Below are 25,258 nucleotides of genomic sequence, written 5' to 3'. Positions count from 1 at the left end.
TAGGCAATGATGGTTTCTTAACTGAGCATCATAAGGCCTCAGATCCACCTCGTAAGGACTTAGTACGAGCTAGGTAGAACTTAAGAGCTCTAACTGGACACAGCACTCTTTCAAGTTCGTTGCCTACGATCTCTGACAGGCAAGGTATATCAAAAGACTTAGGCCAAGGACGAGAAGGCAGTTCATTTTTGGCCAGGAAGCCAAGTTGAAGTGAACATGTGGCTTTTTCTGTGGAAAAGCCGATGTTCTTACTGAAGGCATGAATTTCACTGACCCTTTTAGCCGAAGCCAAGCACACTAGGAAAAGCGTCTTGAGGGTGAGATCCTTCAGGGAGGCTGAATGTAATGGCTCAAACCTGTCTGACATGAGGAACCTTAGGACCACGTCTAAGTTCCATCCAGGAGTTGCCATACGACGTTCCTTAGAGGTCTCGAAAGACTTAAGGAGATCTTGGAGATCTTTATTTTGCCTCTATGTCGAAAGACTGAAGCCAACATGCTCCTGTAGCCCTTAATAGTGGGAGCTGAGAGGGAGCGAACATTTCTCAGATGTAAAAGAAAATCTGCGATTTGGGCTACAGAGGTACTGGAAGAGGACACAGATGCTGACTTGCACCAGTCTCGAAAGACTTTCCACTTCGACTGGTATACTCTGATGGTACAAGCTCTCCTAGCTCTCGCAATCGCACTGGCTGCCTCCTTCGAAAAGCCTCGAGATCTTGAGAGCCTTTCGATAGTCTGAAGGCAGTCAGACGAAGCGCGGGGAGGCTTTGATGAACATTCTTTACGTGGGGCTGACGTAAGAGATCTACCCTTAGAGGAAGACTTCTTGGAATGTCTACCAGCCATTGAAGTACCTCGGTGAACCACTCTCGCGGGCCATAGGGGAGCAACCAACGTCAACCTTGTCCCTTCGTGAGAGGCGAACTTCTGCAGTACCTTGTTGACTATCTTGAATGGTGGGAATGCATATAAGTCCAGATGAGACCAATCCAGAAGAAACGCGTCTATGTGGATCGCCTCTGGATCTGGGACTGGTGAGCAATAGATCGGTAACCTTTTGGTCAACGAGGTGGCAGAGAGGTCTATGGTGGGTTGACCCCAAGTCGCCCAAAGACACTTGCACACGTCCTTGTGGAGGGTCCATTCCGTGGGTATCACCTGACCCCTCCGGCTGAGACAGTCTGCCAAGACGTTCAAGTCCCCCTGGATGAATCTCGTCAACAGGGAGATGCCTCGATTTCTTGACCATATGAGAAGGTCCCTTGCAATCTCGTACAGCGTGTGGGAGTGTGTGCCTCCTTGCTTGGAGATGTACGCCAAAGCTGTGGTGTTGTCTGAGTTGACCTCTACCACTTTGTTTCGAAGAATGCTTTCGAATTTCATCAAGGCCAAGTGGACTGCTAATAGCTCCTTGCCGTTGATGTGCATGCTCTTCTGACTTGAGGTCCACAGACCCGAGCATTCCCGACCGTCCAGGGTCGCACCCCAACCCAAATCCGACGCGTCTGAGAACAACACGTGGTTTGGGTTCTTGACTGCTAGGGATAGTCCCTCTCTCAGACTGATATTGCTGTCCCACCATTTCAGGCATGCCTTTACTGGTTCGGAGACTGGGATTGATACCGTCTCTAACGTCTTGTCCTTGTTCCAGTGAGAGGCTAGATGGAACTGGAGAGGCCGAAGGTGTAGTCTCCCTAGCAAGACAAACTGCTCCAGGGATGAGAGAGTCCCTACGAGACTCATCCAACTCCTGACTGAACAACGTTCTCTTTTCAGCATTAGTTGGACTTTGAGTAGGGCTTCTTCTATTCGGGTGGCAGACGGAAAAGCCCGAAAAACTTGACTGCGAATCTCCATCCCCAAATATAGAATAGTCTGGGATGGGATCAGTTGGGACTTTTCTAGGTTGACCAAAAGTCCCAACTCCTTGGCCAGACCCAACGTCCAATGTAGATCCTGCAGACAGCGATGACTGGACGATGCTCTGAGAAGCCAGTCGTCCAAGTACAGGGAGGCTCGGATTCCCGATAGATGGAGGAATTTTGCCACATTCCTCATGAGCCTCGTAAACACGAGAGGAGCAGGACTGAGGCCAAAGCACAGGGCTCGAAACTGGTACACCACATTCCTGTAAACAAACCTCAGAAACGGTTGGGAATCCGGGTGTATAGGAATGTGGAAGTACGCATCTCGTAGGTCGAGAGAGACCATCCAGTCTCCCTCTCTGACCGCTGCTAAGACGGACTTCGTGGTCTCCATCGTGAATTTTGTTTTTGTAACAAAAACGTTGAGCGCACTGACGTCTAGCACCGGCCTCCAACCTCCTGTATGCTTTGGGACTAGGAAGAGACGGTTGTAAAACCCCGGTGATTGAAGGTCCGATACTTTCACCACCGCTCCCTTCTCTAGCAACAGAGACACTTCTTGATTTAGGGCTTGTCTCTTTGACTCCTCTCGGTACCTGGGAGAGAGGTCTATGGGAGTTGTTACTAGAGGAGGTTTGCGTACAAACGGTATTTTGTACCCCTCTCTGAGCAACAGAACAGACTCTTGGTCTGCACCCCTCTTCTCCCAGGCCTGCCAGAAGCTCTTCAATCTGGCACCTACCGCTGTCTGAGGCTGTGGGCAGTCAGACTCTGCCACGGGAGGACTTGGCTCCTCTCTTCTTACCTCTCTTTCCCTCGGCACGAGAGCTTCCCCTGCTGGGAGCTCTGCCACGAAAGGGCGGGATAAATCTAGACGCAGGAGTCTCGATCCTGGGTCTCACAGCAAAGGATGAAGAAGGAGCCCCTTTGCGAGCAGAGGATGCCATCAGGTCATGGGTGTCCTTCTGCACAAGCGAAGCAGCTATATCCTTAACCAGCTGTTGTGGAAACAAGGCCGCTGATAAGGGTGCATAGAGCAGTTCCGATCTCTGACAGGGAGTAACTCCTGCCGAAAGGAAAGAGCAAAGGGTTTCTCTCTTCTTTAAGACTCCCGACGTAAAGGTGGAGGCGAGCTCATTGGAGCCATCGCGGATGGCTTTATCCATACAGGACATGATAAGTAAGGAAACATCTTGGTCGGCAGACGAGATCTTCCTACTTAAAGCTCCTAATGACCAGTCAAGAAAGTTAAACACTTCAAAGGCTCTGTATACGCCTTTAAGCAGATGGTCAAGGTCCGAGGAGGACCAACAAATCTTCGAGCGTCTCATGGCCAGGCGACGGGGAGAGTCTACGAGGCTTGAGAAGTCACCCTGGGCAGAGGCAGGGACTCCTAAGCCGAGAACTTCTCCCGTGTTATACCAGACGCTCGATCTAGAAGCAAGCTTAGAAGGAGGGAAGGCAAAGGCCGTCTTCCCCAAACTCCTCCTGGTATCCAACCAGTCGCCTAGAAGACGTAAAGCCCTCTTCGAAGAGCGAGAAAGCACTAGCTTAGTAAAGGCTGGCTTGGTAGCAGCTAAGCCTAGAGCAAACTCAGACGGAGGCGAACGAGGAGCAACAGCAACAAAGTGATCTGGAAAAAGATCCTTGAAAATCATCATGATCTTCTTGAAATCCATCGAAGGAGGAACAGCCTTAGGTTCATCTACATCTGAAGGATTATCATCAGGATGAGGATCAGCAACGTCCTCATCTGAAGGAGCTTCGTCCGATAACTGCTGAGTCTCAAGCAAGGGAGAGACCTGCCTTGGTGGCAATGCTTGACAAGCAGAGTCCACACGCACCGGAGCATCAGTAGCAGTCCAGGACGCTACGTCATGTAACTGCTTAACAGACTGACTAGCAACAACAACAGGAGCGGGAGGACGCTCGACGTCAACTCGAGACTTGCCTTGACTGCCTAGACTGAGCAGTCAAAACAACTCTTGACTGCGGTGCTTGACGCTCAACGTCAAAACAAGTCAACTTCGCTGGTTGGCGAACGTCCTGAACGTCAACAAGAGCATGCGGCAGCGGCTGAACGTCCACAAGCGGCTGAAAGTCAACACGGGACTGCATCGAGTGAGGCTCTACAAAACGTGACTGGCGTGACTTTGTAACGTTAACGTCAACAGGACGAGCAAAAGCTCGTTTGGGCGGCTGACGGCCAGGATCTCGATCAGCTAAGCGGCGAGGATCATCGTGAACCTTCTCAGCAGAATAGTCCTCCATAAGAGAGGCAAGCTTATCCTGCATGTCTTGCAGTACAACCCATTCAGGATCAACGGGAATGGGTGCGGTAAGAGACGAGGGTAACGTCTGTGACTGCAAAACATTGCCTACACTAAGACTCTCGAAGCCTGTGTTACGCTTCTGTTTAGGCGGCGAGCAGTCTTTCGATGACTGCACAGGGTCAGAGCTGTCCCAATGGCTACAACCAGGACGCTGGACCTGTCCTGAAGGGACTGACTTTCGCTTTAAGGGTCTCGAAACCTTGCTCCACGGTTTCTTACGCGATAAGCCTTCGGATGACGAGGAGAAAACCGTCTCGCTCGTCTTATGGTAGGGGCGGTCTTGACGAGACACGCCTGAAACCATAGAGGGAACGTCTGTTCGTTGGTTAAAGCCTCTCGAACCCTTAAGTCCTACGACATTACTTCTCCCTGGGGCTTGGGAGCTTGCAAGAGGTCTCGGACTAGGCGAACGACAGGCACGAACAGACGAACCCTCGGTCGCAACACTGATAACACTTTGCGCACTAATCACTTTCCCACGATTTTCTAATGTGGCACTCTGACACTTTAACTCTTTTACGTCCGCCATGAGTTGATTACGGTCCGTAGCCAACGACTCAACTCTCGCCCAAAGCTTGAATGGCACGTAACATATCCCGCATTGATGGTTCCTGAGTGCTAGTAGAGGGTTCAGGCACAACTACTACTGGGGAAGGATTAGGTTCAGGGGCATGGGAGGAGGAAAATTCTAACGATCTAGAGGAACTTCTCCTCACCCTATCTCTCTCTAGCTTACGAGAATACTTGTCAAACTCAAGCCAATCAAATTCCGAAAGGCCCACGCACTCATCACACCGATCTCCTAATTGACAGGTTTTACCCCGACAATTAGAACATACAGTATGTGGGTCGAGAGAGGCCTTTGGAAGACGCTTATTACAATCCCTAGCATTACATTTACGAAATCTAGGAATTGGAGAAGGGTCAGCCATTTTGAAAAGTCAAAGAAAGTCCAAAAAACAATCCAAAGTCATCAACAATGAAATCTATCCAAAAAAGAGTTCAAGAGTTTAAGTTGAAGATAAAACACCTGCACTGCGAAAGCTCAAACCAAAAAGAAGTACTTCACCAAGACTGTTGAAAAACTCCAGGTTAACAGCGAGTAATGGAATCAACTTGTCGATCAGACCGACAGAGAAGAACTGGAGCTGTTTACATGTATATGCGGTATCTGGCCGATAGTTGGCGCTGGTGGGCACACCCGCAACCTTCATAGCGATCGCTCGCGAGTTTTTGTGTTTTTCTGTCGAGCCGCCGGAGACGTCAGCTATTATATATTCACCGGCTAAGTTAAATATTTAAAACTGATATTTTCCTTAATCATAATGACCAATATTATGCATTCTAACTATGTACGTATTTTCTAAGCGTATACATCAAGGTAAGCTAAGCATCTTCTTTAAAATTATGCTATCAAACTAACATGCTTTATCAATAAAGAATAAAGGAAAACCTACCTCTTGGGACTTGGTTGACTGAGTGACAAAGCCTCCACCATGACAATGAATTAGAAGATAATCAGAGGGGGGATGTATGGTCACTCCTTTACTCTCTTTTTCACCCGGCTGCAGAAGGAAGAATAGGATTTACACAGAGAACTACAATATATCAAAATCAAAATAAAAGGTTGATATACTAACTTATCTGATTTATTTACATAACTGAGAACACAGTATACAACCAATACGGCAATCTCATAGCATGGTAAACAAACTTAAAATGTAGCAACTAGTTTTATGTAAAAATGGTGTTAGATAAAAGCATTGTAAGATCCCATATTTGTAAAATATGATTTGTATGATGAGAAAACAAGAGACAAAATAACAAATAAGAAGACCACTGACACAATTCAGTTAACAAATATTCAAATGCCTATTGGATCAAATTCCAGGACAGAGTGCATTCAACAAATAGAAAAATCTACCGGCTTCTCAACCTCTGACAAAAATTTTTTTATCACGCTTTCTCTCCTATCTCCACTTCTTTGATGCCACTGGGCAAATGCACCACAGGCCTATTAATACCAAGAACTTCATATAATCTAAGTTGTTATAGAAGTACATATCTTAAAAATGCTCTCTACATCCACTGAAAGTGAGAAGGATGGTGGAAATTGAATGACTATCAGGTAAGTATTGATGTTTATTCAAATAAATCTTACCAGATAGTCATCCAACTGACTTCCACACACTAGTGCACAGTAGGTGGATAAGTAATTGAGAGAGATGGAACAACGAATTTTAAAATTATAAACTTCATTAATGTTCCATGTTTGCCATGATTATGGAGTGCTTAGTAATATTTTGAACTTTACTTTCCATAAAGCTTTTACAAAACCCTTCCTTTATTATTGTATCAAAATTCTTTACCAAATCACCATGTACTCTTCACAAACATGAGAGAAAATAGCTCGCTCTTTACTTCCATAAATGCACATAATTGTAAAAAAAAACCATTACTATTGGCAAAGAACCCTAACAACTTCAGCACTCAAGATTTAATCAAACATTTATTAAATTGATTTAGTACATGACAGCTATAACTATGAATTAATCTCTAAAGTACAAAGGCTGAACACTAGCGCTTTATCCAGAAAGGTAAGCCATGTGTCAGAGCTCTTAACACATTCTCCCGTCAAGCATTTATGTTTCCACTATGAATAGAGTAGGTGGTACTGTTTTTACTTATTAATTCTGAAAATTTCTTTATTTTTCCCACAGCTTTGCAAAAGCACTTATTAACAGCATTTTATGCTAATTGTGTACTTTACATAATTTGTCAAAAGATAACTTTCTTTTGTGATTTTTCCCATTTTTCTACTGGTGTAAACCACCTTAAAAACTAACAAGGATATCCAGACCTTATCTTCATTATATAAAAAAAAATCTGAGAAAAACATTAAGCAAATTTTTACTATGTAAAATTATAGCACAATTACACAAATCAGAGCAAATTTACTACCTCTGAGAGCAAACAGCTTTTTACACATCATGCAATTGCGCTAACCAAACCCTTACGTTCAGAAAAAAAAAAAAAAAAAAAAAAAAAAAACAGCCAGACAAGAGGAGGGACAAAGGAAAACATAAGTTAAGCCAACATGTAAAAAGAAGACCATATCATCACTGCTTTTAAAAGCCAAAAACATGCAACAAAACGGAAATTCTAACGACGCGAACAAATTCTTTGAATTCTTTCACCTTGGATGCATGAATTTTTACTTTTCACTTTTTGTCCACACTGTGGTCTCTTTGGAATTCTTAACTAAAATAGGGTACAACATGTATCATAACGTCTAGAGTCTCTAGACAATAAGAATATAGAATCATCGAGACCAAATAATAGAGTACTAGGAATTCTCACATCAACTTTATTAACATCCTCATTCGAATTAGATATGTATTGAACGACCTCTAATTTTTCCTATCTTGCACACCTGGGCTAGGTTTTCAACTCAACCCTTTTTCCTGAATTATCTTCGAATTAGCGCTGGCTTCCATTCTTCTCTAATTTCTGCTGCTAAACCTTTCTTAATAATCAATCTTTTTCCTTCCTATGCAAATGCCTAAACCTCTCTGACTCCAAAATCACTGTTTGTTTTCAGCTTCCAGACATCAAACAACAAATTGTATTGCATTTTTTCAGCACTAATGTCAAACAAAATAATAAAATAGTAAGAGATTTTTCTGCAAGCAATGAAATTTTCATACAAAACTACTTTTTGTTAATAAAATTATCCTAGACACTTTATTCCCTGTGTAAAAGAAAAAACTGCATTAAGCTCGTACTACTGTACTACAGTAGAGTCTCATGTAACCCTCGTTCACAACTCATATTGCCTGCCTCATAAGCTTGAGACCATAGCAAAAATAGTAGATGTGTTAAAATATCTTACGGTTTTAAAATTAATATTTGTTTCAACACACCAATTACTTACAATGTACGCCAATCTTAATTCAGGTCAAAAGGATAGAGCTGCCAAAGATCATTAGGATTAACTGTTTAAAACTTGTAAAAGCCACCTGAAAACTAGCATCAGAGCTTGTGACTTAAGGTATACAAGAAGCTGTACTAGTAGGACAAGAACCACAAGAACCCTGATACACAAAAGCAAGTCTGAGAGGTTTACATTTTATATGCATTACTTAGAGTGACATGTCCACATTCCACTTCAACCCTGGTGTGACTAGTATATCAGAGAACAGCACTTACCCCTATGTATAGAAAAAGATAATAGTCAAGGAGATGCTACATGGAAAATGATCGATTAAAAAGATAAAGATATACTGTAGCTGGGTAATGTTCAAAGAAGCAGAGAGCGCTCTCCTGCTGGAATAGCAAGAGCTGGCAAGGACAGGTTTAACCACCTGTGTGTTACTCCAAAGATGCAGAGAGCGCTCTCCTGCTGGAACAGCAAGAGCTAGCAAGGACAGGTTTAACCACCTGTGTGTTACTCCAAAGATACAGAGAGCGCTCTCCTGCTGGAACAGCAAGAGCTGGCAAGGACAGGTTTAACCACCTGTGTGTTACTCCGAAGATGCAGAGAGCGCTCTCCTGCTGGAACAGCAAGAGCTGGCAAGGACAGGTTTAACCACCTGTGTTACTCCGAAGATGCAGAGAGCGCTCTCCTGCTGCAACAGCAAGAGCTAGCAAGGACAGGTTTAACCACCTGTGTGTTACTCCAAAGATGCAGAGAGCGCTCTCCTGCTGCAACAGCAAGAGCTAGCAAGGACAGGTTTAACCACCTGTGTGTTACTCCAAAGATGCAGAGAGCGCTCTCCTGCTGCAACAGCAAGAGCTAGCAAGGACAGGTTTAACCACCTGTGTGTTACTCCAAAGATGCAGAGAGCGCTCTCCTGCTGCAACAGCAAGAGCTAGCAAGGACAGGTTTAACCACCTGTGTGTTACTCCAAAGATGCAGAGAGCGCTCTCCTGCTGCAACCTCAAGAGCTAGCAAGGACAGGTTTAACCACCTGTGTGTTACTCCAAAGATGCAGAGAGCGCTCTCCTGCTGCAACAGCAAGAGCTAGCAAGGACAGGTTTAACCACCTGTGTGTTACTCCAAAGATGCAGAGAGCGCTCTCCTGCTGGAACAGCAAGAGCTAGCAAGGACAGGTTTAACCACCTGTGTCTTACATACCTAAGATTAAATCTTGACAATATATTTGGAATCACTTAGCCGCTGCCATTAAATCTTGTGTTGATTCTAAGATTATGAGTAAAAATTTAAAGGGACCTAAATTTTGAGGACAAATCCCTTGAATTGTACTGCTTAATCATTAGTGATTTTAATATCTATTTTCTAAATAGGCATTCAGAGCTAGTGGAAGATAGTGTATTTTGATCAATGAATGCATTGCTCAACATAGGATAGAATAGCATGTGCTAAGACAAATGGAATGCTGCTGAAGGGTACGGTAATTTGATTCTCAAACCTGGGACTCATGCTTGCAAGAGTCAGTTCCCAAAGACAAACCTATTATATTACCTACTTTAACATGTACAACCTTCCTCAATAAGGAATGAAATTTACATAATCATCTTGAACATGGAAAATCCAGAGGAAAGATATTCTGCAAGAAGTTACCCAGAAAAGCCTAATACAAAGGCTTGCATTGAGACTTAGAAAGGTATTTTAATAGTAACAAAAGATACCCTCTGGGAAAATTCCAAAATATCTTGTTTGAAATGCTGAAATAATTACTTCAGTTCATCTTAGAAATTGAGTCGCTGTATCTTTAGAAATTCAAAATAAAGCAAGCTCTATAGCATGTTTTTCCTACACACAATGCCTATAAGAAAAAAACCAGTGTTTTGTTTACATTTCATCGCCAATCACAGCGAATGATCGAACAAATCACTGATAGCTAATGATACTAATACTTATAAATATCTATAAAGATGATATTTTCATAATAAAATAAATTTTTGAATATACTTACCCGCTGGTTATATAAAAGAGCTGAAGTCCCTGACGCCAGGGCAGAAAATTCAAATCTCGCGCTATCGAAGATACGCCAGGTGTACCAACCGCACCCTAGCGGTAGAACAGGTGGAACTACACACCAACTCCAGTTCTTCCATGCCTCATAGCCATACCATAGGTAGTCTCTAGAGGGGAGGAGGGAGGGTGTTAAATTTATATAACCAGCGGGTAAGTATATTCAAAAATTTATTTTATTATGAAAATATCATTTTTAAATATAAAACTTACCCACTGGTTATATAAAAGAGCTGATTGACACCCCTTGGTGGCGGGTCAGAGACAGCTACATACAGAAAATTCACTTAAGGGTTACATACAATAAACTTAAGCAGTTCTCACCTGATAAGGAAGCTGACAGCAATGATACTCTGCCTCATTTCGTCCGCTATCCTTAAGAGATCCAGTAATCCACTCGGGCTGAAAATCTCTAGGAGCTGTCAAACGGTACAAACACCTATAACATGACAGGACCTCAACCAATACCCTTGTTCCGGGTGCACTCAAGGAACAAAATGACCACCTAGCCAAATCAAAGATTGCGGAAGACTGACGCCCAATCTCCACAAACAACCATAACAAACTAGTTCCAAGAGATAGAAAAGGGGTATTAGGAAAAAAGGGAACGTAGTGGTAGATCATTCACCTACTATCGCATTAGCAGCTATAAAAGGACCCAACGTAAAAAGGTCCTCATAGCGAGTCTGAACATTCTTCAAATAATGGGATGCAAAAACAGACTTACTTCTCCAAAATGTTGTATCCATCAGACTTTGCAGAGAACGGTTCTGTTTAAAGGCCACTGAAGTCGCTACCGCTCTGACTTCATGTGTCTTGACTTTGAGGAGCCTCTGATCCGACTCATCACACTGAGCATGAGCTTCTCGAATCAACAATCTAACGAAAAAAGACAAGGCATTCTTGGACATGGGCATCGAGGGTTTCCGAACTGCACACCACAGGGCGTCTGAGTTACCTCTCAGATTCTTAGTTCTGTCCACATAACACCGTAGAGCTCTAACTGGACAGAGAACCCTTTCCAATTCATCGCCAGCCAAATCCGAAAGGTTAGAAATCTCGAAGGATTTGGGCCATGGTCGAGAAGGGTTTTCGTTCTTGGCCAGAAACCCCAGTTGCAAAGAACAAATGGCTTTCCCATTCCGAAAACCAATGTTCTTGCTTAAAGCGTGAACTTCACTAACTCTTTTCGCAGTGGCGAGGGTAACTAGAAAAAGGGTTTTCAAGGTTAAGTCCTTAAATGAAGCCGAGTGTAAAGGCTCAAATCTGTCACTCATGAGAAATTTAAGGACAACATCCAAATTCCAGGCGATGGGAGCCGTTTGAATCTTCTTGGTCGTATCAAAAGACCTAAGTAAATCTCGTAGATCCTTATTATCAGAAAGGTCTAGGTTCCTGTGTCGAAAAACCGTCGCCAACATACTCCTGTAACCTTTAATAGTTGATGACGAGAAGTTATGCTTAGTTTTAAGGTCCAAGAAAAAATCTGCTATTTGGGAAAGCGATGTACTGGAAGAGGAAATCGCGTTAGTTCTACACCATTCCCTGAACAACTCCCACTTGGACTGATACACCTTGATGGTTGAAGACCTTCTTGCCCTTGCAATTGCCTTGGCTGCCTTCTTCGAAAATCCTCTAGCTCTAGCGAGTTTTTCGATAGTCTGAAGGCAGTCAGACGTAGAGCTCGGAGGTTTTGATGATTTCGGGCCAAGTGAGGTTGTCTGAGAAGATCGGGTCTCATGGGAAGGCTTCTCGGGACATCCACCATCCATTCCAGTACCTCTGGAAACCAGCTCCTTGACGGCCAGAACGGAGCTATCAGTGTCATTCTGGTCTCCTCGTGTGAAACGAACTTCTGAATCACTTTGTAAAGGATCTTGAACGGAGGAAAGGCATAAACCTCCATGTGTGACCAGTTCATCAGAAAAGCGTCTATGTGAAAAGCTTCGGGATCTGGAACCGGAGAGCAGTAACACTCTAGTCGTTTGGTCTTCGCGGTGGCAAAGAGATCCACGAGAGGTCGACCCCATAACCGCCACAGACTCTTGCAGATGTCCGGATGCAGAATCCATTCTGTGGAGAGAACCTGACCTTTCCTGCTGAGTCTGTCTGCGCTCACATTGTTGACTCCCTGGATGAACCGCGTCAAAAGAGTCACCTTCCTTTCCTCCGCCCAGATGAGGAGCAGTCTTGCAATCTCGAACAGAGGCCAAGAGTGGGTCCCGCCTTGTTTCGCAATATAGGCCAGAGCTGTCGTGCTGTCCGAATTGACTTGGACTACCTTGCCCCTGATCTGCTTTTCGAAGCCGATGAGAGCCAGATGAATAGCTAAAAGCTCTTTTTGATTGATGTGGAGAGAGGTTTGCTCCACCGTCCAAGTCCCCGAAAGTTCCTGCTTCTCTAGAGTGGCTCCCCACCCCGAGTTGGAGGCGTCGCAACACAACACGAGGTTTGGGTTCCTCTGAAGTAAAGACAAGCCTTCTTTCAGTCTGGGCTCGTTGTTCCACCATTGAAGATGAGACTTGATGGAAGTCGAGATGGGAATGCAATCCCTGTCGAGGCTGTCCCCTTTCTTCCAATGGCGGTTGAGATGAAACTGAAGAGGACGCAAGAACAACTTCCCCAGGGTCACGAACTTCTCTAACGACGAGAGAGTCCCCAGAAGACTCATCCAATCTCTGACGGAGCAAAGATCTCTCTTCAGGAACGTTTGTACTTTTAGGAGGGCTGCTTGGATTCTCACCGACGACGGAAAAGCCCGAAAACTCCGACTGTGAATCTCCATCCCCAAATAAAGAATCTCCTGGGATGGAATGAGTTGTGATTTTTTCGAGCTCACCAGGAGACCCAGTTCTCTGGAGAGATCCAAAGTCATCTTGAGGTCCTTCAAACAACAATCGGCTGAGGAGGCTCTTATCAGCCAATCGTCCAGATACAGAGAGGCCCTGATTCCCCTCGAATGCAGCATGCTTGCCACGTTCAGCATGATCTTGGTGAACAATAGAGGAGCCGTGCAGAATCCGAAACAAAGAGCCCTGAACTGGAAGACCTTGTTTCCGTCCATGAACCTCAGATAACGTCTGCAGCTGGGATGAATCGGAAGGTGGAAATAGGCATCCTGAAGATCTAAAGAGACCATCCAATCGTCCTTCCTCACAGCTGCCAGAACTGTTTTCTGAGTCTCCATGGTGAACGTCGAGTTTTGGACGTAACCATTGAGCAAACTTACGTCCAGAACCCGTCTCCACCCCCCGGAACTCTTGGGTACTAGAAAAAGGCGGTTGTAAAACCCCGGAGACGTAACATCTTGCACTTCCTCTATTGCTCGTTTCTCTAATAAAAGAGACATCTGTAGAAGCATGGCTTGTTTCTTGGGACCCTCTCTGTATTTGGGCGAAAGATCCACTGGATCTGTGACTAAAGGAGGATTGGTCAGGAAGGGGATCTTGTAGCCTTCCTTTAACACCTGGACGGACCAGGGGTCCGCTCCATTCCTCTCCCAAGCCTCCCAAAAGTGAGTCAACCTGGCCCCCACTGCTGTCTGAAGGAGAGGGCAGTCAGACTTTACCTCGGCCGGACTTGCCCCCTCTGCCTCTAGGTTTCCTTCCTTCTGGTTTAAAAGAGCCTCTTCCAGAGGGCTTCCCACGAAAGGACTGAGGACGAAACCCAGAAGAAGATTCCTTAGGTTTTCGAGAGGAGAATGACGGAGGCAAAACTTTCCTAGTCGAATGAGTAACTAAGTCATGTGTGGCCTTCTGAGTGAGAGCAGTAGCCACCTCGCCCACTAATTCCTGAGGAAATAAAGAATTAGACAAAGGTGCGAAAAGAAGGCCTGTCTTCTGATAGGGAGAAACTCCTGCGGAGAGGAAGGAGCACATCGTGGCCCTTTTCTTGAGAATTCCAGCTGTAAACAAGGCAGCAAGTTCGTTGGAGCCATCTCTCACACCTTTGTCCAAGCAGGACATCAAATGAACCAAACCACTAGTGTCCGTTTCCGTCATATCAGAGACCCTCTTACTCAAAGCCCCCAAAGCCCAGTCCAAAAAATTAAAAACTTCGAAGGCCCTGAAAAGACCTTTAAGCAAATGGTCGAACTCTGGAATGGACCACCAAATCTTCGTCTTCCTTAAGGCAAGACGACGAGAAGCATCTACCAAACTTGAAAAATCCCCTTGTGCAGAAGAAGGAAAACTCAAGCCCAACACTTCACCAGTCTCATACCACACACTAGATTTAGAGGCTAACCTAGCGGGAGGAAAGGCAAAGGCCGTCTTGCCAAAAGCTTTCTTGGAGTCCAACCAAGAACCCATTAACTTCAAGGCCCGCTTAGAAGATCGAGAAAGAACCATCTTGGTGTAAACTAGAACCTTAGTAGCTTTACCTAAGATGAATTCAGAAGGCGGAGAACGAGGGGCCACAGGGGTAAAAGAATCCGGGAAAATTCCAGTCAAAATAAGCATAAACTTGCGAAGGTCCACAGCATGCTGATAATGCTTCTCCTCCTCATTCTCAGAGACTTCCTCAATAGGATTATCCTCATCCGACTTTTCCTCTGGTTCGTCTTCTGGCAGTGCAGCAACAGCTGCAGCCTGAACCGAAGGAACAACGTCTGGATGGGACTGCCTGTCAAGGCCAACATCTGAGTCAATTAGGTGGGGAGAAGTAGAAGTAGATTGATGCGAAACACGGACATGTAGACGATCATCCTCAACCAACAACTGCTTAGACCGCTTAGAATTCGACTGTTGTTGAACAGAAGAACGCTTGAAATCAGAAGGTAACTGTTGAAGATCGCCGCGAGGTCGCGTAAAGTCCGAGGACTGTTGCTGCGAGCGATCAAAGTAGTCAGGATGTCGCCGCTGTAAACCAATGTTTTGACGCGCCGCGTCCAAAAGTTGTTGCCGCGGGCGATCCACTACTTCAAATTGTTGCCGCGTCTCGTCCACTTGTCGACGCCGATGCTCTTCCCCGCGACCAGAAAACGCAAACTGGTCAACCAAAACTCTCTGACGCGACTCATCAAAATCAACCTGGCGTTGAACACTGTGAATGGGAGACCGTCTAAGTGATAACTCGTCAAGGCCATATACCATCGAACGTTTGTGCGATAACTGGTCTGACATCGAACGCCCAGACACAACGCCAACACCTGGTTGATAAGAATCCATCAACGACGAGAGTTGTTCCTTCATAGACAAAAGCGCAGTCCATTTCGGATCAACAGAACTCCTAGAAGGAAGATTCGCACTAATGTCACCACGCATTTCAGGGGAAGAAAGCCAATCCGATGGAAGAGGAGGTGCATGAATAGTTACAAGGTCCGAATCGGAAGGAATCATATCCGCACGAACACGGTGATCTGAACGTTTGGCCGGAGTGCAAGCGCTGGGAGAACGGAAACGTTCCGGTGAACCCCACGAACTACATCCTGGCCGCACAGGCGATTCCCGACGCTGTGACGGTCTCGACGCTCGCCGCCAGATCTCACTCCCCGACCCTTCATCGGAAGACGGGGATAACGTATGAACCTCACCTTTCCTACGATGAGGGTGAACGACCTGAGCTACGGCAACAGGAACGTTCGAGGGGACGTCTGCACGATTGATGATGCTTCTCGTTCCCTTAAGCCGTTCGACATTACTTCTCCCATGGGTTCGAGAGCTCGAAAGAGGTCTAAGGCTAGGTGAACGACAAGATCGTGCCGACGCACCCTCCGCAACACTAAACACATTATCAACACTTGTCACAACACCGAGAGAGTCACGATTCTTCGGTACCACATCAGACACTCGTGTCGACGCACCTTCCGCAACACTAACCACATTATCAACACTTGTCACAACACCGAGAGAGTCACGATTCTTCGGTACCACATCAGACACTGAAACACTTTCCACAGTTCCGATAGGATCACGGTTTTTCAATACCTTTAACTCTGAAAAGATAGTATTTCTATCGGCTGCTAAGGACTCAACTTTCTCACCAAGAGACAAAATAGCAGTAAACATGTCCTTCATAGTAGGTTCCTGATCTACCACCACAGGGGAAGGAACAGGATTAGGAACAGGTAAATTAGGTAAGGTTCTATCCACAGATCGGGAAGAACTACGCCTAACTCTATCTCTCTCTAATCTCCTAACATAACGATCGTAAGTAACAAAATCATCATTAGTTAAGGAAAGACACTCATTACACCTATCATCTAATGAACAAAATTTACCCCTACATTTTACACAAAAAGAATGAGGATCAATAGATCCATTAGGAAGTCGTGTACGACAACCCTCACTAACACACCTACGCTGAGCAGGGGAGGAGTCGGCCATTTTCAAGTTAACGTGAGAGACCGACAAGCAAAAAGTAAGGGAAAAAACAATAAAGAAAATCTCAAACAAAAAGATTTCAAGATAAGAACCAAGGAAAATTAATCAACGATAGCTTAAACTCAAAAAAGAACGTTGTACATCACCAAACAACTTCCCAAGAGAGTAAAAACACGAGAGCGAACTTCTGTATGTCAGTCAGCTATGACGGCAGAGAGAAGAACTGAAGTTGGTGTGTAGTTCCACCTGTTCTACCGCTAGGGTGCGGTTGGTACACCTGGCGTATCTTCGATAGCGCGAGATTTGAATTTTCTGCCCTGGCGTCAGGGACTTCAGCTCTTTTATATAACCAGCGGGTAAGTTTTATATTTAAAATCTAAGTTTCAAGTAAAGGGAATGTTGGCTCAAAAGCCTAAAAGGTTTCTCCAATTCTTCCCTATTCTCTATTTGCTTTTCATAAATCTTTTCATTTCTGTTATTCACAATTTTATTGTTCATTTCAGTCTAGTTTATTCCTTATCTTATTCCTTAACATCTGTATTTCCTTTTAGTCAGTATTACTAACTACATCCCACAGGTATAAATTCTAATGCAGCTTTTGTAGTGTAGATAAATTTAAAATCTTGTATTTTATTCCCAATCATTTGCACATACCCCATTCTGTCTTCACTGAACACAACTGCTTGCCCTCTATCAAGCAAGTAAGTTAAGTACACATGAGATTTGGCTGTTTTTTAAATTAAATATTATTAATAACTTATCTTATTCGTTAACTATACGGTATTGTTTCTGTATTTTGCTTGTTCTTGTCAAATATGTGTATATATTCTCAATACCATTAGAGTGACTATAAAAAAAAAAAAAAACCTAATAGTTGTTAATTAATGCAACACTTGAGATTAATAAGAAAAAAATTTACTCCAAAAATTCACAATCTTTTTTACTGACTTACTTTTCATCTAACAAATATAGCTGACAGACAATGTCAATATAAAGCCAAAAAAATATTTTACATACTAAACACTTACTGATTTTGCAGTATGAAAACTGAACAAATGTCTACAATCTAATAGGAGATCTTGTAACTTAATAAAATTACCAAAAAATTGATACGCAGTATAAGTTAGGTTAATAATTTTCTAGAAGGATAGAACATACTATCTTGGCAACCACTGTTAATACCTTTCAGGTGGTTGCCTTTTCTGCAGGAATAGCATGAAAACAATTAAATGACAAGCAATTGTCTACCTACAATAATCATTAAGAATACTGTACTATATCAGAAGCAATTACTAGAATTATGGATATGGCGATGAAAGTTTTATGGTAAACAGTAAAACAACAAAATATTATCTTTACTGTTTTTCAAAACGAAGAAAAATTCAATTTTGTATATGAACAGAATTTACCACCATTCCGTAGCAGAGGCGAACACCAAAGCAGACACAATCTCCACAATTCCATGCACTAGAACTGACTTCCTTGCCTACCGGAAATACTTTCGCCCTACCTTCAAGCCTACCATTCCTTCCCGTAACTGAGCAGACAACAGATGGCAGGTTATAGGACGAGCTTCAAAATGGGAATGGGGTGCCGGTATGACGACGGTTGCAGTACCATCCAACTTGGAAACCTGTTGTTCTTCGCAAGGTACTATCACCACTTGTGTTATGGCTAGTGCAGGACCAACAATTCCTGGCAGCTGGGTCATAATATCTGTGGAAATGATCCAAATTAATATTCTAATGCATAAAATCTAGATTTCATAATACATGATAAAAATATTTATAGTGAATATTGGATAATCCCTGCCTTCAATAACTACAGTATTGTGCATGAATTCCATAAACAACTTTATTCAAGAACAGTGTACTTTTGACGTGACCCCATAAAGTAGAATACCAGGAGTTCTACCAAAAATAATAAACCATCTTTGGAATCCATAAGCTAATCTTGAGAGAAAATTCTGCCTTCAAGGCACTACTGTATTAGTATTTTACATTAAAACTACCTCTAAGGTCCAAACATTACTCGATAATTGACAGTTGTCAAAGCTTTCGGTGTTGTCTTCAAATGAGAATACCAATCCCAGCTTTTCTTACTTGGCAGGACAGACAATCTAGTGAAAGCATAGGAGTCACACCTTTCAAGCCATGAAGAAAATAAATAAGACTCTTAGACTCACAAACTAGTTCTAGGTGCTCCAGGAATCCCTCCCCACATCTGGGTGGTCTTACAACAATATTATTACCATTACTTGCTAAGCTATGACTCTAGTTGGAAAAGCAAGATGCTATAAGCCCAAGGTCTCCAACAGGGAAAATAGCCCAGTGAGGAAAGGAAATAAATAAAAATGAGAAGTAATTAACAATAAAAATAAAATATCTTAAGAATACTAACGTTATTAGAATAAATCTTTAAAGTAAAATATAGATCTTTACAAAACAAAAGGAAGAAAAATAAGATATAATAGGGTGCTCAAGTGTACCCTCAAGCAAGGGAACTCTACCCCAAGACAGTGGAAGACCATGGTACAAAGGCTATGGCACCACCCAAGACTAGAGAACAATGGTTTGAATTTGGAGTGACCTCCTAGAAGAGCAGCTTACCTTAGCTAAAGAGTCTCTTCTACCCTTATCAAGAGGAAAGCTAGATGTAACGATTTCTGTGGAAGCAATTCACTAAACATGAAAAGAATCATTTCTAGTTTTTCCTCCACAATCAAAGATGTTATTCTCTGTGAATGCTACACTGCATCAACATAAGTGCTGTACTAAAAGACTGACCTTATAGTGATGCCTCATATTACAGCTAATAATTACAACACTCATATGGCTAAACAGAGCCAAGTAAATTAATAAGGGACTTGGATGGCAAAGGCATCTAGCCAATCACTGAGCTACACTTTTTCAGAATGAAACAGAATAAAACTCATCCTCTCTTGTTAACCAGTTATCTTGTTCAATCTTTCTGTCATGACCAATGAAACCATAAATAAAACTTTTGAAGGGTCCGACTACAAATGGCTTCTAAGAAATATTTTCTTAACAAATAAGTAACCACTCTACATTCAAAGGACCTATCAAAAAACCCCAAACTAAGTGACAGTCTTTGCACTTTCTACTGATATACACTTTGAACTACTATGAGTAACCAAAGTTCATACCATCTATTTGGCTACTTTGACATGTAATAGTTTGGATACAACTTTTTTTTACATATAAATATAGCAATGAAAATATTAGTTTAATATCACCCATAACATACTGTCTGAATTCTGATATGGTCTCTGTTAGTAATAAAAAAGATATTTCATAAACCAAAATAGGTTGGTTTGTCACTCATCAAACACTTTATAGCTATATACTATAATTTTGTATTGAATAAATATGACTTTTGAAACTTAACATTTCAACCTTTGTGTTCATTCCTGACTTATTCAGTGACCTGGATTACTTGTAAATTAATGATCAATTACTTAACAATCCTACAGCCCTGCCAATTATTCTACATTATTTTTATCTAATCTACTGAATAGGGGTCATTAGTATAATACATTTCTTAATCGAGAAAACTAAAGATTATAATCTAATAGTGATCATAACACTTTGATAATTAGCAGACTATTAGTAATTAATAACCATCATAAAAAAAATCCATTACATCAGATTTTCTCTATTGTTAATTAGAAATGATTTCTCAATCCTGCTCTCTTGTGCGCTTTCTACCTGTATTCTCAGCATGTCAAAATCTTGAAATACGGTACATTATATATCATCACCTATTACTGTCAATCAACAAAATGACTAATTGCAAATAAGATGAAAAAAAAAAGTTAGATCCAAAGTAGACAAGAGTCTATTCTTATTTGTAGTAAAATAATTGAGGATAGTTATATAGATTTATAGAATTTGGGTCTTGAGACCTAGCACCAGGGAGGCCATTATCATTGTTATTGTAAAAGAAACTATAATGGGCACTCGATAGAGTGCATACCTTCGCAAATGCCTCTTTTGTCACCAAGAAAACTGATGATGTTGTGGGTATTTGATCCCAAAACACATATATCATAAGATAGGCAATAGGATTATGCACATCTTGGCACTAGTTGCATGCAAACCAGATAAATATCGGACACGATATGGTAAAAACTTTTCTGAGCTTTTCGTGACCTTGGCCTTGACTTTTGCCTTCGTCACAACGAAGTTAGCGAAGGTAACAAAAGAGATATATGTAAGGAATGACAAAACCACAAGAAGGGGTAACTTTCCAGGATGTTAAAGTTGCTGAAAGAAAAACAACCTTCTTGTTGAAACAAAGAAAAGCCTCACTATAAAACATGTTGAGGTCTGAAAAACATTCTCTGCATGATGATGAAATTAATAGACCAGGAGATTAACGTCACAAAGGGTCATCTGTCAACAGATAAAAGAACAAATCTTTGGGGAAACTGCATTAGAAGCAACTTGCTAATCGGGCACAGTAAGAACGAACTGAATGGTTACTCAAAATTTGAAGATCAGACCAGACATGAACAGTACTACCATTTAACTACAGCTCTTTTCCTTTCTTTCAATCAGGGACTGAAATGTCAGGAATCATTTCATGACTATAAAACAAGTTAAACTATGATGAATAGGTTTTTTTGTAGGACATTTACAAAGAAAAACACATTCATGTCAGTGACGTATACTGATCATCTTTGTAATTTCAACTTACCAGTTTCAGCGACAGACCAGAAAGTCTTTATGAAATCCACAGAAGAGTACTGAACTACATCGACAATCCTTCGGGAACGTAGTTCGGCATCTACTACGTATTTACTACCTGAAACGATTGAAAAACTTAATGAGAAAGAATTCATCAAAAGCTTTAAGATATCGTCTAAGAAAGTTCAAGATCATCTACAATATATTACTGCCATTACCAATAGTCTTTCAATAACTATTGTAAGTAGTCCAACTTATACTGTACAGTCAAACTTTAAAATGCAACAATTTTGCAGCACCTACATTCATAAGCATTATAAGAATAGTGCATCACAATAGGATATTCAATTGACTTACAATACATCTGTGAAAAATCTCTTTAAAAATATCAACAGAATTCCTAATAAAGTATAAGATAGCAAGAAAAAAAATAAGGTATTGATACTGACAATCTTAACAGAGAGTATCCCTATCAAATTATTTCTTAGTGATTATTGTATTAAAAAAAAAAAAAAAGTATTTAAAAAAAAAGAGCCTAATAAGCAGTACTGTACAGTAATATGTATTTCCTTAGAATCCATGTAAATTGCAGAAATTTGATTTAATATGTATCACTTATTCCTTGCATGTGAGCATAGGAATGCATTAATTTATTACTAATAAAGTATGAAATAATTAGCATACTTACTTGACATAACTGTATTTTTGGTACGCTGTACAAAGCTACCCCCATCCGCATAGTAAATCTCACTGAATGCACTAAGGCATATGTTGAGATACTTCAAGGTCTTTCGTAAGGATGGATAATACTGGAAAATAAATATTACATATAATATCAATATCCTTAATACCCACATACAATAGCATCTACGAAAACATCAAAATTTTTTAGGTAAATTGGATTTTCCTAATTATACAAACCTAAGTTCTTTAATAGAAGTCAGACTTCAGCGAAGCTTGAACGGCTATTAAAACTTAATGAGGTAGTTATAACTACTGACAGGTGGTGTGTGTAAAGCCGCTCCAATTTGTCCATCAGCAGGGCTAACCATTTTGACCTTTAGGCTTGGGACTTGTGGGGAGGTTGAGGCAAAAGGTGTAACTTAACCCTCTGGTGATCCCAGCCATGACAAAATCATTGTCAGGCTCATGAATTTTGACGAATAAACAATTATGTCATATGTCAACCTACTATGTTGATGATTCATAACAACTAACAAAGGAACAAAAATAGAAAGAAACTTAAAATTGCATTAGAAAGCTAATTAAACTTGTATAAAGAACTTATGATTACATGAATAGATGATCCCAAAGTGTAACATCCAATTCTCAGAGGAGGAAAATTCTCAAAATTTTAAAGAACTTGTAATTTTTCTAACTACAGTATACTAATAAAAGTCCATTAATAGGGAGTAAGAGAGTGTACAGACCTCATCAGTCACAGGAGCTAGACCAGACACCTCGCTAAGGCTTAGCGTCTAGGTAGTCTCTATCTCATGAATATGAAGAGAGCAGAGGTGCTCACCAGTTTTCAGCACTCAAGCAGACCCTCATCAGTGAGAGTAGCTCTCGCCGTGCACCTCGCCAAGGCTCCGTGTGTGGGTTTGCTCTTTCACAGGAAAAATGATGGAGGAGTTCGCCCAGAGCGCGGTGTCTGGGTTAATTCTCTCGCATTAATAGGTTAGAGGAGCTCGTTCAAACCCTTGTTAGTGAGCTTTCCTGGTGCATAGTGTCAGGGTTCGCTCTCACTTAAATAGGTTACAGGAGCTTGCCCCGAACGTCGGCAAGCAGAGCTCGCTAGCGCGTAGTGTCTGGATTCACTCTCTCACATGAAAGAGTCTGTTTGCCCTAGCATGAACAGAACAAGAACACTGAAAAGTGCTCCCAAAGGAAGTTGGCAAGTTGTCTAGCAAGCTCTAGATGGAGGCACGAGCTCGTATGGTGGTGAGCAAGGCAGAGAAAGATTTTCCCTGTGTGTTGATGCACAACAGGAAAACCAGGCTCTTCCCCATAAGAGAAGGAGAGCCCAAGGAGGGGTCCCAAAGGGCATAGTCTCAAAAAACTCCATGAACTTTGTTGTAGGGCATGAAAAATGAGAGGCGGCGGCAGCAAGGGGTCTGCAGGTATCACCATATGCAGCAATAACCCCGAAAGGATACTGTATTGCTCACGAGACTAGCCCCCTTGAGACACAATGGTAGAGGTGGCAACCACAAATGGTCAGCAGGCATCACCAACTGTGGCAATAACCCAGGTTTGTAGCCCACAGGACTCGTGGATGAGAGAGACGGCAACCGCACCTAAGTGTTGTAGGGGGGTCAGTTGGCCACTGTTCTACCCAGTCGAATAGAGACAACGTGGAGAGAATGAGATGACGGAGTAAGAGAAAAGACAGAGTAAGCGAAGATGTCATAAAAGTTAAATAGCTTTCAGAAGACCTGCTTCTGAAATAAATCTAAAAATACAGCTAGCATAGTACAGAACATCCTGTCCAAGAGTCTCAGCATGGATGCACCTGCCATTCTCCCCTTGAGCTTCAATTATGTAGCTATTTCTCAAGGTGCTAAAAGTGAGGCATTCAGTCAACAAATGCCCCACTATCAAGGGTACCAAACAGTCGTCGCAATTTGGCTAGTGTTGGCCAGTTAGCAGAAACTTTTTGTCTCAACCAAGTGAGACCAATGGGAAGATGACAAAGAGTAGTCTCCTACTTTCGGGACATCATGTTATACCTCCAAGGAGATATAACATTCGTTATTTCTCTCATCTTATTTCCACCTCAATTATCCCAATGTTGTTGCCAGTTATTTTAAAATAAACTCTTAATACTTGGTAAATAACCATTACAGAGGATGGAATACCTTCTTGGTGGAAACTCAAGTTGCAGCATTCTTTGCCAGTAAATCTGCCTCCTCATTTCTACACACCAACGTGTGTCGGCACCCAGCAAAATTGAACCGTTATACCTCTCAGCCCAATAATACAGAGCCACTCTAAAATCTTTAAAACTAAAGGGTAAATGGAATTAAAAACATTTTGCATCACTAAACATTGTAAAATTGCCCTCCTCTATTAACGCTAATTTTTTTCAATACCAGTCAGCATGCCGTATAGAAGATACTAGGGGACGAGCATCTCTAATATTAAAGGCACTGCTACATACATACTCAAAATCAAACACCAGTATCAGATTTGGAGCCAGCAGTAAAGATAAAAGTCAACTCCCTATGTTCATCAGCATGTTCCATAAAAAGAAACAAGACAAATTCGTAGATATGTATTTTTCCTAACTATACAAACCTTAGCTATTTAATATGGGTAATTACTTTCGGTGTAGCTGAAATGACGAGCCATTAGAATTTTAACGAGGGTTTACTACCCCACCGCTAGTTAGCGGGGGGTAGGGAGGGTAGCTTGCTACCCACCCCCTCACACGCACCTGTGCTGAGTTCACTTTGCTCAGAGGTAGGACTTCAAGGGGGATAGGGCTGACGGGCAAGTTTGATTAAATAGCTAAGGTTTGTATAGTTAGGAAAATTACAAATTACCTACGAATTTGTCATTTGTTCCGTAACTGAAATATAAACCACGCTATTTAATGTGGGTGACTCAACCCTTAGGAAGGGTGGTAAGTCCCAGCCAGTAATGGCTTTTGGCTTTGCCCGGGGACTCAAAATCTGAGTGTGTCAGCACTCAACAATAAGGAGTCCCTGCACCTCGCTAGAACCTTCCTATGCAAGGGGTGCGGCCTACGTAAGCTGTGTGTGAAGGTTTGAAGAGTGACTCGTCCTAGGAAGTTGACCTGAAGTTCGTTAGATGGAAACTTTAGGCTAGGACTCTCCCAATACCACCTCGTCAGGGTATGGGGACGTGACAGTATTAATTTAATACCAGGAACACAAGGAAACATGGTTTACCTGCAGTGGTTTGAGGTCAGCTGTGCAGAGAACCCAGGATGCTGCTTTCCCCAAGAGAGGGGAGGATGAAGAAAAGAATAAGGGCCAGACATACCTTTTCATTCATGCAG

At 42.3% G+C, this 25,258-nt stretch overlaps 1 protein-coding gene across 5 annotated transcripts in view; it reads right to left on the bottom strand.

The window, feature by feature from the left end:
• The window catches only part of Hsl (hormone-sensitive lipase), a 455,124-nt gene that overhangs the window by 42,420 nt on the left and 387,446 nt on the right, over positions 1-25,258 (bottom strand). For 4 of the 5 annotated variants that reach the window (XM_068349817.1, XM_068349815.1, XM_068349816.1 and 1 more), the window contains 4 exons: positions 21,920-22,040; positions 21,242-21,349; positions 18,033-18,238; positions 5,659-5,766 (listed from right to left, as the gene is read on the bottom strand). In XM_068349817.1, coding sequence (XP_068205918.1) covers positions 5,659-5,766; positions 18,033-18,238; positions 21,242-21,349; positions 21,920-22,040 — 543 coding nt within the window. The remainder of the gene's footprint in view (positions 1-5,658; positions 5,767-18,032; positions 18,239-21,241; positions 21,350-21,919; positions 22,041-25,258) is intronic. The other variant, XM_068349814.1, reaches the window with a different exon arrangement.

The sequence above is a fragment of the Palaemon carinicauda genome, chromosome 26 (assembly GCF_036898095.1).
Source record: "Palaemon carinicauda isolate YSFRI2023 chromosome 26, ASM3689809v2, whole genome shotgun sequence".
Taxonomy (NCBI): domain Eukaryota; kingdom Metazoa; phylum Arthropoda; class Malacostraca; order Decapoda; family Palaemonidae; genus Palaemon; species Palaemon carinicauda.
Note: the sequence above shows the minus strand (reverse complement) of the source record. Positions and strands in the feature narration are given on the sequence as shown.